This window comes from Mauremys reevesii, linkage group 11, assembly GCF_016161935.1.
Source record: "Mauremys reevesii isolate NIE-2019 linkage group 11, ASM1616193v1, whole genome shotgun sequence".
In the NCBI taxonomy this organism is placed as follows: Eukaryota; Metazoa; Chordata; order Testudines; family Geoemydidae; genus Mauremys; species Mauremys reevesii.
Genome location: NC_052633.1, coordinates 67113328 through 67129254, shown reverse-complemented (window position 1 = coordinate 67129254; position 15927 = coordinate 67113328). Strand labels below are relative to the sequence as shown.

The 15927-nt window shown below is 45.2% G+C and overlaps 1 protein-coding gene across 6 annotated transcripts in view; it reads right to left on the bottom strand.

The window, feature by feature from the left end:
• SEMA5B (semaphorin 5B) overlaps positions 1-15927 on the bottom strand; it is a 351645-nt gene that overhangs the window by 81765 nt on the left and 253953 nt on the right. For all 6 annotated transcript variants that reach the window (XM_039494195.1, XM_039494194.1, XM_039494196.1 and 3 more), the window contains exons 7-9: positions 4617-4715; positions 2886-3099; positions 211-496 (exon numbers count right to left, since the gene is read on the bottom strand). In XM_039494195.1, the coding sequence (XP_039350129.1) occupies positions 211-496; positions 2886-3099; positions 4617-4715 (599 nt within the window). The remainder of the gene's footprint in view (positions 1-210; positions 497-2885; positions 3100-4616; positions 4716-15927) is intronic.

Here is a 15927-nt window from a genome sequence, read left to right as displayed (position 1 = left end):
CATCAGAAAGGTGACATGACAGTCTCCAGTTATGTCTTTACTCCCCTCTATTTTATAGTTCAAGCTTCTCCCCGAAAGTTCTAAAAGATACTTTCCTCTAAACGATCGTTCAGAATGATTGACTGGAATTGATAGTAAGAGATTTTCATTGTGCTGGGGATTGAGGTGGGAAAGTGTGGCCAAAACGTAACTGAAAGTGTCACAACTCACACATTGGTAGTGAAGACTCCATAGATCAGGTCTTGCTCAGGAAGATAGAAGGTGCTTTGCAGTTCATTGTAATAAAAGGGGATTTCTCCGGAGCGGGAGCAGTTCAGCCTGGCCTTCATAAAAGTCGTCCACGTGTCCTCCAGCAAAAATCTCCCCCCAATGTCGTTTTTGCAAACTCTGGCCACGCGAGAATAGACAGTTTTCCCACAATCATGTTCCACCGCATTCTCACGGAAAAAGAAGTACGTGAACAAACCAATGTCATAGGCAGCAATAAAGTTGGGCTCTGGAAAACAGATGCGCAATGAGATTTACAGAGCTCAGAAGCTGAATGGTGCTCATTCAACAGCCCTGTGTGTTGCACTGTTAGGCTGTAGGGGACACCGAGTTGGCAGAGGGCATCCGAGCAGTGGGTCTGAGAATAATGACATATGAGTGTGTAGCTCCCATTCAGTTCCTCAGCTCCAACCCTGGTGATGCAAATACTGGGCCCAATCCTTTCACCATTGCTATCAGTGGCAGACCTACCACTGCAGTTAGACATTGTGTGTGTGTGTGTGTGTGTGTGTGTGTGTGTGTTCACTCTACAATACAAGCCACCCACCCCCTTTTCATTGCTGAGTCACACCTTCTGGTGTGTTAAATATGCTGTTTGCATCACCTCCTAATTCTTTAAATGCTGTATTGAAACATTCAACCTATTCTCCTAATGCAGTGACATCTGGCTTCTATCATGAGCCTTTTTCCAGTTCATAGGCACTAAAAGATTTTCTCATGTTTGTAAAACAAACCACACCAAAACTGATAGTATCAGAACAAGCATTTTAGTTCTTCCCCTACAAGAATTTAAAAGACTCTGGAAGAGGTTTGAAGCGTGCATTTTAATCAGACACTACACAAAGTTCTAAAGTGTATATTCTTTCATGCCAACAGACTTTGTAGAAAAGGAAAAAGTTTGGCCAATGAACAATATTTGACTGGAGGGGGCTAAAACTGTTGATTTTACAGGCTGCTTGTATGATGCTTATGTCGGACTCATACTCAAAGTAGGAAGAAAAATGTACAGGAATTCCTTTAATGCTACAGCCCAGGAGCAAGGAGGAGAACAGAGCACGCACGGGGAGCTCTGATGAAGCTGCAAGGCAGGTTTAAGCTGGGAGATAGTAGATAAGTAGGAGAGGGCTCCACAGAATAGCTCCAATCAGACCATCACAGATAAAGCTATATAGATTTTAAGGCCCAAGGGACCATTATGATCACCTAATCTGATCTTCTATATAATACAGGCCACAGAATTCCCCCCTCCCGTGGTTCCTGCATCAAGCCCAGTAATTTCTGGTTGAAGTAGAGCATATCTTTTAGAAAGACACCTAATCCTCACAGACCGATTTCTTGAGATTTCAAATCCTCCACCTTCCTTGGTAACTTGTTCCAATGGTTAATTACCCCTACTGTTAAAAACAGGCACTTTATTTTCAGTTTGAAATTGTCTAGCTTTGGCTTCCAGCCTTTGATCTTATTGTAGCTTTGTGTGCTAGGTCAAAAAACCCTTTTTTAATCAGGTATTTTCTCCCCATGCAGGTACTTAAGCTGCACAATCAAGTCACCTTTTAACCTTCTTTTGAGTAAGTTAAATAGATTATGCTCATTAAGTCTCTCACTGCAAGGCAGGTTTTCCAGACCTCAAATCATTCCTGAGGCTCTTCACTGAACCCTTTCCAATTTTTCAACATCCTTTTTGAAATGTGGACATCAGAACAAGACACAGTATTCTGATAATAGTCTCACCAGTGCTGCATACAGAGGTACTACTGCCTTCATACTCCTACTCAATATCCCCATTGATATATCTACACTTTGCATTAGCTCCTTTAGCTACAGCATTGCGACCGGCAGCTCAGCTTGGCTGTGCTCTTCTTTAAACTCTCTTTTCAGATTTTCTTTCCTTCTCCTGGATTTTTCTCTATTTGCCTTTCTGTTTGTTTGTGCAGGAAAACAGACCTAAAGGAGAAATGCTGGGACTTGCCTCCAAATGGAAAGACAATGCCATAGTCCAGCACCTTCTTCCTCTGGGCACTGCTTCACACAATATCCCACAGCTCTATAGCAGCCTTCATAAGCCTCACCAGGATCTGAAGAGTGGACACAAGCACTGTCCACAGGGTTTGATCCAAAGCCCACAGAAGTCAATAGAAAGACTCCCACTGACCTGAACGGTTTGTGGTTCAGGCCCCACTAACCAAGGGACATAGCAGATTCTCCATCACTTACGTCTTTCAGTCAAGATTGGGTCTCTTTCTAATAGATCTGTCCTTGCTCATGCAGGGCTCGATGCAGGAATGACTGGATGAATTTTTATGACCTAGGTTACACAGGAGGTCAGACTAGAACATTATAATGATCCCTTCTGACCTTAACATCTAGGAATGTATAATAGGGTGGAGGTTTATGTTGACTTAGTTTCTCCCGCTTTGGCATCTCAAGACTACATACCCAGCAACCCGTCTCTGTAAAAAGTATTCTACAAACCACATTCTCTGAATTGTATAAAGTTCTCTGAAATCCCCTGTCAATTCTGGATTCTGGTGTCAAATGAGGGAGAGGGAGCTGATTTACAAGCCTATCCTGTTGCTTTCAATACACGTATTGCTTCAGTTTGGCCAGCGGGACTTTACCATTAAGCCATTTGGAGTTGTATTGTGCAGTCCGAAGTGGGGGAACATTTCCAAGGCTGCGGTAAATGGCAGGATCCCGTCCAGAGAAATCAATTACAGTTGCAGCATAGAGTTCTCCCCGTGATGTAATCACAGCTGTCGAGTTGTGCCGAGGGTCATATGGGCATCTAGCCACTCCATTTATTTTGTCAATGGTTTTACTAAGATTTCCTACCTGTATTTAAAAGGAGAGAGAAAGTGGGAATAAAGGGTTTTATAGCACAGTTGGCTTCTCTAAGCATGCACGCAGAATTCAACCTTTCCTTGAGCACCTAGTAACAACCCCCATGTTAAAAAAAAAAAACCCACAATAGGCAATGGTAAGAAAATGACATTGTGCATGATTGTAAATCAAGGGTCAAATCTGCCACTTGCAGAGGGCCAGCACAAAGCCAGTGTAGTGCATCAGCTTCAGACCTGCTGGCCCTCTGCAAAAAGGTGATGTGCACCAGCCTGGGATGCCAGCGGGCACAGCTTGCCAATGTCAATGGAGTTGTACCCGCATACATCAGCTGCCTATTTACAGTCTCTGGATGTGTAGGTTCCTTCTGTTTCCAATTTTACCTGCTGACATTTTTTAAAGCACTGGGGTGCTGGTCCTGCTTCTTTTAATACCACGGTGAGCTTTGTCGTCATTTGTTTTGGTGGAACCTTATATGAGTTGTAAAAGCAACAAAGAATCCTGTGGCACCTTATAGACTAACAGATGCTCTTGCATCTGAAGAAGTGGGTATTCACCCACGAAAGCTCATGCTGCAGAACGTCTGTTAGTCTATAAGGTGCCACAGGATTCTTTGTTGCTTTTACAGATCCAGACTAACACGGCTACCCCTCTGATACTTATATGAGTTGGAATTCCAACAAACAGGGCCCACTCTCACTGAAAACAGCCTTTGTAGCACTCATGACACAGCTGCAGGGACCAATCCTGATTCTGAGGGGGAATCTCTCCTGTTTGGGAGCTGAAGAATGCGCCCCTCCACCCCCATTAGTTAGTCTGTGTTCCATGTCTCCTGAATCCACCCAGCTCAATTGCCACCCGGGATAATCTGCGCCTTGAGAAGGATGTCAGAGGATGTTGGGGATGTGCCCCATGCACATCCCCAACATCCTAAAACAGAGACAGCTTCCAGTTCAAGCTGACTGAGCATTCAGCTGGGGAAGAATCTTAGAGACAACAGATGCGTGTTGCCAGTCCTAGCTGTCAGCAGCAGGCTTATGAGCAAGGGAAGAGCAAGAAAGAACCATGAAAGGTGTAAAGTTTCAACAGCCCTGTAATCCCTCTCACCACAAGGCCCCCTTCACAGCTCTCCAGCTCTTCTGCCCTGCTCCCTACAAGTGAAAAAAACCTCTCCTCCCAAAACAAAAGGGTAGTCTGAGTCCAAGCCCCTTCCACCACAGTCAGCCTCCCACCTCACAAAGCACTACCCTATAGGGAGTGTGTGACTCACAAGGCCACAAATACTGTTTGTAGCTGAACCCAATCCATATATAGCGTCAGCCTCATTTCCCAGCAAGGGGGGTGGGTGGGATCACAGCAAAGAGACAATTTCAGATCAGCTGAATTTTGAATATTTACTCTATAATAGGGAATACTTCCATCTTCGCCTCAACATGACTCTTTCCCTGGAACACACCCTCATCTCTCTCCGCCATCCCTCCCCCTCCCAAAAGAGAAAGGCAATAACAGACCTGTCTACTGGAACACACTGGGGAGAAGGCATTGGTACCGCAGGTAAAAACCTTCTTGCCATAAACAATCAGCACTCGCACATAGTTCTGGCATTCCTCCTGCAAGAAGGGAAAATACAAACAGTCTATGTGAAAGGGGGACTGTCAAGGTAGCAGTTTTGTTAAAAAATCCTCGTATTTTCCTTACCCGTGTTACAGCCGAAATATACCGTAGAGCATTAATTATCTTTGATTAGCATCCAAGAGCCCCATCCTGGATCAGGCCCCATTGTGCACAGTGCTGTACAAATACACAGCTCTGTACAGTCCACTGCCTGAATGGATAAGTCAGACAGGCAACAAATGACCAACGTGCAAAGCAAGATGTCCACGGAGATGTTAGAAACCCAGTTTGCTGGTTACTCCTCTAACCACCCCCATCCCCACTCCATTGAAAGGGCTGCAATAATCTAATCTAATTTACTCTTCACTGGTTACACCAATGGCTCACTTTAGGCACTTCACCTAGCTTGCAGGATGAGGGAGTGTCCACAACAGGACATTTTGTACCCATTTTCCTAGCAGTGGTGCAGCTGTGCCAGCATGACCAATGGCACAAGCTGTAGTGCAGACCAGGTGCCCTGCTTACACTGGGATTCATATTGTTGCTAGCAGCAGTGTAGTTGCATTGTTGCTGGGAAAACAAGAAAGAAATTCTCTGCTGTAGACAAGGCCTGAGAGTCGAGCAACGAGGCTCACTTGTGTCTAGGCAGCTCCACTACCTGTTTTTCATGCACTGGGACTGTGTTCTCAGGAGTTTCACAGGATTCAGTTTAAAACAAATTCCCCACACCAACCCAGGCCACTGAGTGCCAGCAAAGCCCCTATTTACATCTGTAACTGGAGACTCCAGCACGTAGCAAATGACTGATGGATCTGCACAGCCGTAAATCCATGGTCCCTGCCCCAGTTCCCCAGAGCTGCCCTTAATAGCCCTGCAGAGTATGGGAGATGTCCTGCAAGTCTGCCATCAAAATCATGGCTTAGGGGTCTCTGTCCATCCTGCACTTCACAGAGAAAAGGATACAAGCAATTGTTCAGCAACTACCATTCGTAGGGCACATGGTAAAGAAATCAAATTAAATTCTATTGTAAACAGAAAAGGAAACTTGTTAAAAATAATAACCTCATCTTGGTTACACTGGCTGCTTTGCTTTCCTCCCGCACCCCTCCTCCACCCTCTGTAGATAATAATTTGCCATTAAGCTGAGCCCACAATTGCAGACACCGCTCCTTCTGTTGAGAGTCGCAATCATGCTGCAAGCTCCCCTATCTCCAAGTCCTACAAGCGGCTGATCATTTCCCTGAAGACTTCATTTGCAAGATTCAGCCATGTAAAAACACTCCATATCATTTGGGAGGGAAGAGACTTGCTCAGTTGGATTAAGTCCTATCTCCTTTCATTTGCTACATGGAAATCAATTCCTGGAAGGATTGTATTTAAGGAAAGGCTACCAGCGTTAGCTAAGAACAAGGTACTGATGTTTAGAATATTTGGGGATTTTTTTTTTTTAATATGCTACCAGGCAGTGGGATGTGCACTTTCAGAGCTAGTCAGGGAGCACTCAAGGATTCCATGTGAAGGCTGCATTTTTCCATTGAGTCGGTACCTGCCAATCTTAATTTCAGGTTTATCATTTCTTGATCAGATATAGCAGGGATCAAATTTGAAACCCCAAGTGCCCTGGAACCAGAGCTTCAAATCCTAGCTGCGTCGATTCACCACTTCATCTTTCAGAAGCAGATGAACTGTTGTTTTGTCTATCAAACAGGACTTTAAATAACAAGATCTTTATCTGTTTCATGTTGACATTAAAGCTCTTGTGCTTTTTAAAATAAGACTAAGGGCTTGTCTGACCATGTCTCCTCTCATTCTGTCATGTTCTGTTGTGCTGTGTGATCTGATTGTCCCCCTCTACCCTAGAGGTGGCTGCATTTCACTGGTGGGTAAAGTAATTCTTGTATATGTAAGTCATAGTTCTGCAATCCCGACTCAGCCAAGAACTCAGTGAGGGTTTTGCCTGAATTAGGACTGCAGATTTGGGGTTGATAGCTGTACAGGACCAAGAATATGTTGCTCAGTGGCTGCTATATAAATAACTAGACATGGGCCCAATCCTTTTTTCCCCACAACATTTTCTATTTCAGATGTGGGGAAGGTTCAGCATCTATGCAGATCTATATCCAAATTCCAGTCTCAGAGAAGCTAACCCAACCCCACTCCTACTCCCAATTCCCCCAGCCTTGAGGGGATTGTAATCAGCAGCTGAGCTGAATTAGCCACAGATGTTTAATTTGATCTTTTGGGGGGTAACTTGTGTTAGGGGTGCGTAGAGTGTTGCCTAGATTCCTTTTTATTATTTTAGGAACAACATAAATAACATTTACAGAATTTGCCGCTTTGCCACAGAACTATATTCTGGACCTTCACTTCTATTTAAAAAAAAAAAAAAAAAAAGCCCACATAGCCAGCAAGATAACACTGAAAAAATGAACAATCTGTAAGTTGATGCTGCAGGGTCTTCCTGACTCTGCAGGCAGCCAGCAACAATAAGCAGTGAAGTATGACATGAATTCTACTCCGGGGTGATTAGGATGCTCAAAGCATCCCAACCTGGCTGGTAAATTACCTGTATTTTTGAGAGGTTATGCATGGTTTTTAATTGTGCTTGCTCGAGCAAAAACGTAGGCCATTTAGCAAAAACAGAAGGTGAATGGCTAAGGAATCTATATTGAGGAGATCTTACCACTGTGGTCTGAGCTCATAGCATTACATTCTGACCTGTGACTCAGCCTCCCCACTCCTGATGTGGCAGCAAAGAACATGGTTAGTATGGGGGTAGTAGGTTAAAACAGAAGCATTTGACAGCTGATATTTTTCACAAAAATTGAATGACCTGAATTCGCTAAAGTTTTCATTGGTTGTAATGGAAGCTAGAGAAAATGGTGGCATTTTCTACACCGCTTGAGAGGAGGAAGAAGGGAACGCTGCCAGGCAGAGCGATAACATGGGGCAAATGTAATTGTCTTATTCCTACAAAATAATTGCCTGGAATCTGCATAGCTTCTTTAACTGAACTAAGTCTCTAGTGACAATAACAATGCTGCACACTTCTGGAAGAAGGGCAATGATAACATAGCTCTTTTTATCCACTGAGCTTAAAGAATTTTCCTCAGCATTACTTAAAGCCTCATAACATCCCTCTGAAGCAGGTAGGCATTATTCGCCCGTTTACAGAAAGGTGAACTGTGGCAAAAAGATGTTAAGGGACTTGCCCAAGGTCATGCACTTAGAGTCAGTGGCAGCTCTGAGAACAGGACCCAGGAGTCTTGACTTCCAGTCCCCTCCTCTAGCCACCAAATAGCACAACCTCCTACACATCCCTAAAAATAGTACTGTATTAATCTTACATTTTTCACTGCTGCCTCCACACTCTCAGTTGCCTCAGTCTGTGTTGTGTGAAAGCCTCAAGCAAAAGCAAGAATGATGCAGAAATGTTTAGATTCACTGACTCTCAAAACTTCATGTGCTTAACATGAAATACCCCCTTATTTCCCCCCCTCCTCCTCAAAATACCTTTGTAAAAGACCAGCCTTTCTATACACATTCTTTAAATTTACCACCTTGTCCACAAGACCTGGGGTCTCTCTGAAAAGTTATCTGTGGCTGTATTTGAGATACTTCTCCCTATAACTTAAATTTGTAACTTGTTAGTGAAATTAAATCAAATGCTGCAAAATAACCAACTCCAACTCACAGCCTCTGACTTGCCAGCTTCTTAGACATAAATGTTTTAAACAAATAGAAGCTACTCAGTGCTAGATTTTACTAGATAGATGTGAAGCAATTACTGTTCTAAATAGGTGTGGCTGAATCCAAAGAGATTTTCCTCCTGGTCACAAAGTTTGGAAAGTCAGACTCCATGACACAACAATATTTACATCACAATCTGATGTCATGACACCAGCCCAGATGAACCTGTGACCAATCAGCCTGTGGAATTCATTACCACAAAATATTATTGAGTCCAAGAGTTTAATCAGAGTCCAAAAAAAGGACTGGACATTTACATGACAAACAAAAACAGCCCCCATTATAATAGATAGGATTATTTTCAAAAAAGAGGGTGGAACTGATATAAACCCTTATGTTTACTGCTCAAAAAATAAGCCAACCTCTAAGTAATGGGGTCAGAAGAACTTCCACTAAGGGCAGGCTATTCCATAATTATCCACTTCTGAGTTCTTCTTGCTCTGTCCTCTGAAGAATCTAGCACTGGCCACTCTCAGAGACAAGATACTAAATGAAATGGACCATTGGTCTGATCCAGCTGAGCTATTCCTGTTTTCCTAGAAAGCATGAGCATCTAACTGCTGGCCTAGTACTCAATCCACTAGGTCACCCCGCTTCAATATCAGTGAGAGAACTTCTCTAAAGCCCTCACTTGCGTTTCCAAAGATTCATAGATTTCATGACCAGAAAGGACCATTGTAACCACCAAATCTGACTGCCTGTAGAACACAGGCCATAGGACTTCCCCAGAAAAATTCCTACAGCAGGTCTTTCAGAAAAACATCCAATCTTGATTTAAAAATGGTCAGTGATAGAGAACCCATCACAACCCTTGGTAAATTGTTCCAATGGCTAATTAATGGTTAGTTTTGTTTCCATTACTTTGATTGTTGCCACCTAATTTAAGTCTTTGCTACTTTGTTTCATTCGTTCCAACATTTGGCTTTAAAAGCTCCATGAACGACGTCATATCGACCAGCAAGGTATTAAGAGCAGGCCTCATTCTGGCATTTCCACACTTGCAGGCCACTCTGAATTGTCACCAAGAGCATTTCAAACCCAATCACAGAAAATGGCGCCTTTCTTGCCTTCTCCCCATTACTGCCTTTCTTCATCTGGGGAGACCAGCAAGGCAAATAAAGGGGGCTGAAGTCCCTGCTGGATTGAGGTTCAGATAAAAATCAAAAGGCAGTTTTCAGCATATTCAGAACAAACCTGCTGTAGATGCTTCCCAAGGCATGTAATCTGTCATCCTTGAACACTGGGGGTTTGAAACATGCCAACCCTTAATCTCATTGCAAAGATGTATTTTTCCTTCTGATGACTAACTATATGGCAGGACTCCCTTTAATTGGGACCTCACTTTGAATAAATCAGTGGGGCTGGGTTTTCTGTGTGCTTTTTATTTTGTTTTTAGTCATTTGGCTCAAAATAGTACACAACAGGTGAGCTGAACATCTTGGTGGATCATGAAACTAACATCATGTAAAAATACAAACACATGATATAATGGGGAAGGATCGATTCTGGATGATCTGTTGCCTTTGGCAAAGAAACACATAAGCCATTCAGACAGCAAGGAGGGTGAAGATCCACTTGGTGTGGGATCCACAGTGGTTTTACTAGGAGAAATGGAGTAACGTTGAAACAAAGGTATAGGTAAGAGGAGGACTACAATCAAATCCCTAATGGTAAGATCTTGGTTGTGGATAAATGGAAGTATATTTTCACACTATGCACAATTAACCTGTGGAACTCATTGCCTCAAGATACCATCCAGGCAAAGAGCTTAGAAGTATTTTTTTAAAAAGGAATAGGAGTTTATATGGAGAAAAAGAACATCTAGAGTTTCAACAGCAAGGGTTTATTCCATGTGTTTTGGAAGGGATAAAAACTCTCATGCTTCAGGGTTTCAACCAGCCTCTAATCAAAGAGGCTGAAGGAGCTAGGAAAAAACCTTCCCTGTGGGCAGGTTATTCCATAGCTACTACTGAAAGGTTTCTTGGATCTTTCCTTTGAAGCAGCTGTTACTGGTGCTGTAACAGTCAAGATCCTGGACTGGATGGATCACTGGTCTGAGGCTTGGTCTACACTAGAAAATTAGGTCCATTTAACTACATTGGTCAGGGGTGCAAAAAATCCGTATCGTTGAGTGGCTTTGTTAAGCTGACTTAAGTGCTTGTCTCCACTACCGCTTAAGTTGATGTAACTTATGTCGCTCAGGGGTGTGAAAAAGCCACCCCCTGAGCAATGCAAATTACATCATCCTAAGTGCTGTCCACACCAGTGCTAAGTCAGCAGGAGACACTCTCACTCCCACCTCTCATTGAGGTGGAGTAACGATGCTGACGGGAGAGCGCTGTCCTGCCGGCATAGCGTGTCTTCACCAGATGCGCGACAGCAGTGCAGCACAGTAGTGTAGACTTGCCTCAAGTCTCTGCGTAGACAGCGCTAAATCAATGGAAGAACTAGTGACTGCCTCTCTGGGAGGTGGGTTATCTACACCGATGGGAGATATTGCATTTACACTGAAGCGCCGCAGCTGCAGTGTTTTAAGTGACAACAAGCCCTCAGTTAATATGGTAATTCCTACATTCCTACCCTTCCAAGTGAGGCAATGGAAGCCACATTGCCTGAGTCATTTAAAAGCGGATCAGACCAAATACTGAAGAAAACACAGAGGGGAGAGACCCTGCATGGCGGGTGTCAGGGGATGGACTCTAGACTGGCCCTGGCTGGTATTTCTTCTTTAATTCTATGATTCAGTATTTTCCACTGTAACTTACACATTACTGTCAAAGACTCATGGCTCTATCTATGGCATTGATTGAATGCAAGGGAAATATTTCTTGACAGGGATGGGAATTTGGGAATTTCCACTGCACCAGGGTTTGCTTCAGTTCCCACTTACAGCTCTATACATTTAAAGTATCACAGGGGTAGCCGTGTTAGTCTGGTTCTGTAGAAGCAGCAAAGAATCCTGTGGCACCTTATAGACTAACAGACGTTTTGCAGCATGAGCTTTCGTGGGTGAATACCCACTTCTTCGGATGCAGTGGGTATTCACCCACGAAAGCTCATGCTGCAAAACGTCTGTTAGTCTATAAGGTGCCACAGGATTCTTTGCTGCTTATACATTTAAAGACATTGTTCGCGGCCCTCTCGGCTGCAGGGACAGTGAACATGAGTGCATTCAGCTGCAGCGGGCTCGACTGTGCCTCCCATGGGTCTGGGTTTGCCTGGAGCAGAAAACACACTGCGCTCCAGTGGAAAAGCCCTGACGGGACGAAATTCTGGCTAGTAACAGTGTGGGAGAAGCCTCAGAGGCACGTCCATTTCTACTCACATGCAACAGGTATAGCCAGCAGGGTGTAGCCATCCCAGTGTGAACGGCCATCCCTCCCCAGTCATGCCTCTTAGAAGTTCTATGGCACTGCCAGCAAGACCCAACCAGATCATCCCTGCTCGCCGTGGGTGAGTGGTGAAGTGGGAAGGGAAAGGGCTTCCATGACACCTTGGTGATCTGCCACCCTGTGTCAGCAACTATGATCAGCCCTGACAAATTCACTACACCTACCACATTGCTGTCATAGCATTTATCGATCAAGATGACATCAAATGAAAGCTTATATCCTAGTGGCATGACCTATGTAAGATAATACGTTAGTAGCTGCATGTACTACTCCTGAGGGTATTCTGTGCCAAAAAATTAAAAATTCTGCACCAAGAAATGAAAAGTTCTGTGCACAATATTTTATAGTTCTGCCAATTTTATTTGTCAAATAAATGTGGAGACTCCAGCATGGCACTGGGGAGCACATGCCACTGGCTACATAGAGGTGGGAAATCACTGGGGAGCTCTCCCCCCCGGGATACGGACTCAGTGGTGAGGCTGCACCCAACCCTGACACAGCGCAAGGACCAGGCCTGCCCCAGAAACACCCCAGGGTCCTGCCCCTCCATGCCAGGTGCACCAGTGTGGGCACGCAGGTTCAGCAAGGCAGGATCCAAGTGTGGAGGGGCTTAGTGTGGGGGGATCCGGGTGTGGGTTGAGAGGGTTCTCTGTGGGGCAATCTGTGTGCGGGCGGCTCAGTGGCGGATCCGGGTGTGTGGGGGGGGAGGATCTGGATGCACGGGGGCTTGTTGGGGGGTTCTGGGTGCAACGGTAATGGGACTCCGCAGTGGGGTCCAGGTGAACATGGTTGGAGCTCAGCGGGGGTCTAGGTTTGTGGGGATAGAGCTCAGCAGGGTGGTCTGGGTGTTGGGGACTTAATGAGGGCATTCAGATGCTGGGGGAATGGAGCTCAGTTGGGTGGGGATCCAGGTGCAGCTGGTTGGGGTTCAGTGGGGGGGGGATCCAGATGCGGGTGGCTCATTGAGTGGTCCAGGTGCAGGGGGAGTGGGGCTCATCAGGGGCGGTTCTGGGTGTGTGTATGTGGGGGGGGATAAGGCTTGGTAGGAGGGTTTGGGTATGAGGGGGGATAAGCAGCTACTTGTACAGTGATCCCTCCCCTTGCAGCTGAGGAGGGATGGGTGCAGGAAGCACCGGGGCGGGGGGGGGAAGAAGGAGGGGGATTTGCAGAGTTTCCTATAGTCAGGGGAGAAATCTGGGGGTGGGTTTGACATGGCCTCGGATGCTGTTCAGGGGAAGAGGAAGTCCAATCCTCCCCAGCTCACCTGTGACTAGCAGCTGAGCCTGGCCCAGGGTAGGAGCCACCAGCCAGGTCTTCCCCAATCCCGCCCCCAACCCCACAGTGATTTACCACTCTGCCAGCTGCCTTGGGCACCTGAAACATACTGCTTGGGGAGGGTTGCATGACTGCTCTTGTGGCTTCCCTTTGCTTCCCCATCAGAAAGTCATTTTTTTCTGTGGGGAAGCAAAAAAATCTGTGGGGGACATAAATTCTGCACATGTGTGGTGGTGAAGAATTTCCCCAGGAGTAATGAATGTTCTAAAAGTATGTTTAAACTATGTAAGCAGGCAGGGATTGATAAACAAGTTTTTCCCAAACAAAGGACTGTTGGTTTACCAGTCTGCCTAGGTCTCAGATGCAAATTAAGCACGGTAAGCCAAACCGAATGGGAATATATTTGCATCTGAGGTATACAAGAAGATCAAGTATCAGAGGGGTAGCCGTGTTAGTCTGGTTCTGTAGAAGCAGCAAAGAATCCTGTGGCACCTTATAGACTAACAGATGTTTTGCAGCACAGGCATGTGGTGTGAATACCCTTTTTTTCGATGCAAGCAGTGAAATTTCAGGGGCAGGGTGTATATATGTATAAGAAGCAGGCTAGAGATAACGAGGTTAGATCAATCAGGGAGGATGGGGCCCTGATGGGAAAGAAGCATGGTGTCAGCATACCGCAGCACAAGCAGCTGGGGAGAAGGATCTTATTTGGAGGTACACTTCAAAAGGATCCATTTCAAAGGATTACTGGACTATAAAAAGGAAAAAAGAACCATTTTGCTATCCATCACTGAGGGGGCAAAAAGAACAGCGATTTTTGCATTAATGAAAGTTGGATCCTGGCCCAGGGAAAGGGCTAGTGACACTGAAGTTGCTTTAGGTGAGCAACATTAGTTAGTTAGACAAGAACTGTAGCCTGCTAAAGTTGTGTTTAATCTCTTAAAAGGCTGCTATACTTTTGTTTTAACTGTACCCTATTCAGTATCAATTAAATCTGTGTTGTTTTGTAATACACTTATTCTTGGTTTTATTATAAATTCATCTCAGTGCTGTATATTAAGAGAAGTGTAAATGCTCTGCTAAACCAGACAGGCTGGTGTGTACACTTTCTCTTTGGAGACAGCAAACTTGGTTATTTCTGTGAGTGTCCAGTGACAGGGGCTGGATGCTACAGGAGAACGCTCTTCAAGAGGGCTCAGAGTGCACTGAGATGAACTGCAAGGCGAAAAAAAGGCTGGAAGAGCTTCTGAGGAGATTGGGTGGCTAACAGAGCTGGAGTGACAGGGAGCTGTCTCTCTCTAACTGAGGCAGGGGGGATAACAAGGTGATTTATAATCCTGAGTGCCTTGAGAAAGTGTCACAGCTTCTTTTGGCCTCTTCTCCTTCTGGGGCATCAGCACTGAAGTTCACAGTCTCTCCCCCTTCCATTTACATCATCCCCCCAAGAAGAACCTTAGCACAATCCCAGACCTATTGGCTGAGCTGGATTGACTGGTCACCTTCACTAGCCAGAGGAGATCCCAGTTGAGTGACCCAAGACTTTCCTCTTCTACACAAGCTCCTTCACTCTACAGCACTCCCAGCCTAAAGGAGCACCAATAGCAATGAACTGAGCCCGTCTCTCCCCCATGGCACTGAGGTACAGAGCATTAACCAGCAGAACTACACACTGCTCTTTCCAAAGCCATTTCATTTTAGGCTGCTGCAAACAGATTTAATTTATTTGCTGCAGTCCACCCCTTTTTTAAAAAATCATCCCCTCGCAGGCTTCCAAGCACTGTTATTAATACGCTTTCAGATATTTATATTTATTTCCTTAGACAACCAATTCCATTAGTCAGCTTAGCCTGCATCCCAGCCAAGCTGTCTTTCCTCGGCATGCAGCAGATACCAAGCAGGATTTCCTAACGATTTTCCAGCCAGTTTTATTTCAGTGGACCTCGTATCAAACTTGGGGATCAATCCTGCACTGCCAACTTAACAAGAGTAGAAGGAACACAGGATCGGGTCCTTGGAAAAATTATAACAAGGGGCAAATCCGGACTCATCTCCATTTATCTATATCCATCTATCTAGTATTTATATGGCCCCTATCATATCTGGGTTCGTGTCCTTCGCAATGGGTGGAGAGGACCCAGGGTGAAATGGAACTAAGAGGACACACCCTCTGCACAGCATAGGAATCAGCCCGCAGAGCACATTCTCTTGTAGCAGCAGAGCCACTCCACAGCCGAGGATAGCAGATTCCAGCCCCTGGCATCAGGACTACCTGCACCAAGCCCTTGTAGCTGGACTCAGCACATGGGAAAGACCGGCCCCTAAATGCACAAGAGGAATAAGAGCATATTGCTGATCAAGCATAGAAAGAATGCCATGGTAGGATTTCTTCTAGTTGGACTTTTAATCAGGTGCTTCCCTCAGTAAGATTTATTGCTCCCCAATCACCATTAGCTCCTTGTCTCTCTTTTTCTTTCTGACCCCTGTATTGCTGACAGCCATACAGCCTGGGACTCTCACAGCTGTACACTTCAGGCAGCCTCCACTGAAGTTTTCCCACACAATCCACTCAGTCCCTAGCGGGAAGGCATGCCAATTCAGAGAGCTAAAAATAATTCAGCATTCACCCCAGAGCAACGTGTTCGGAGCGCTGCCAGTCTCTGTGTACTATGCAAAATGACCAGTGGTGGGGTCCGATTGTTATGCAACCAGAGAGGATCCTCAGCTAATGACAGACCAAAAAACATTAAATGCTGAGCTCCTCGCTAGCGACAATGAACACATCTTTGACCCA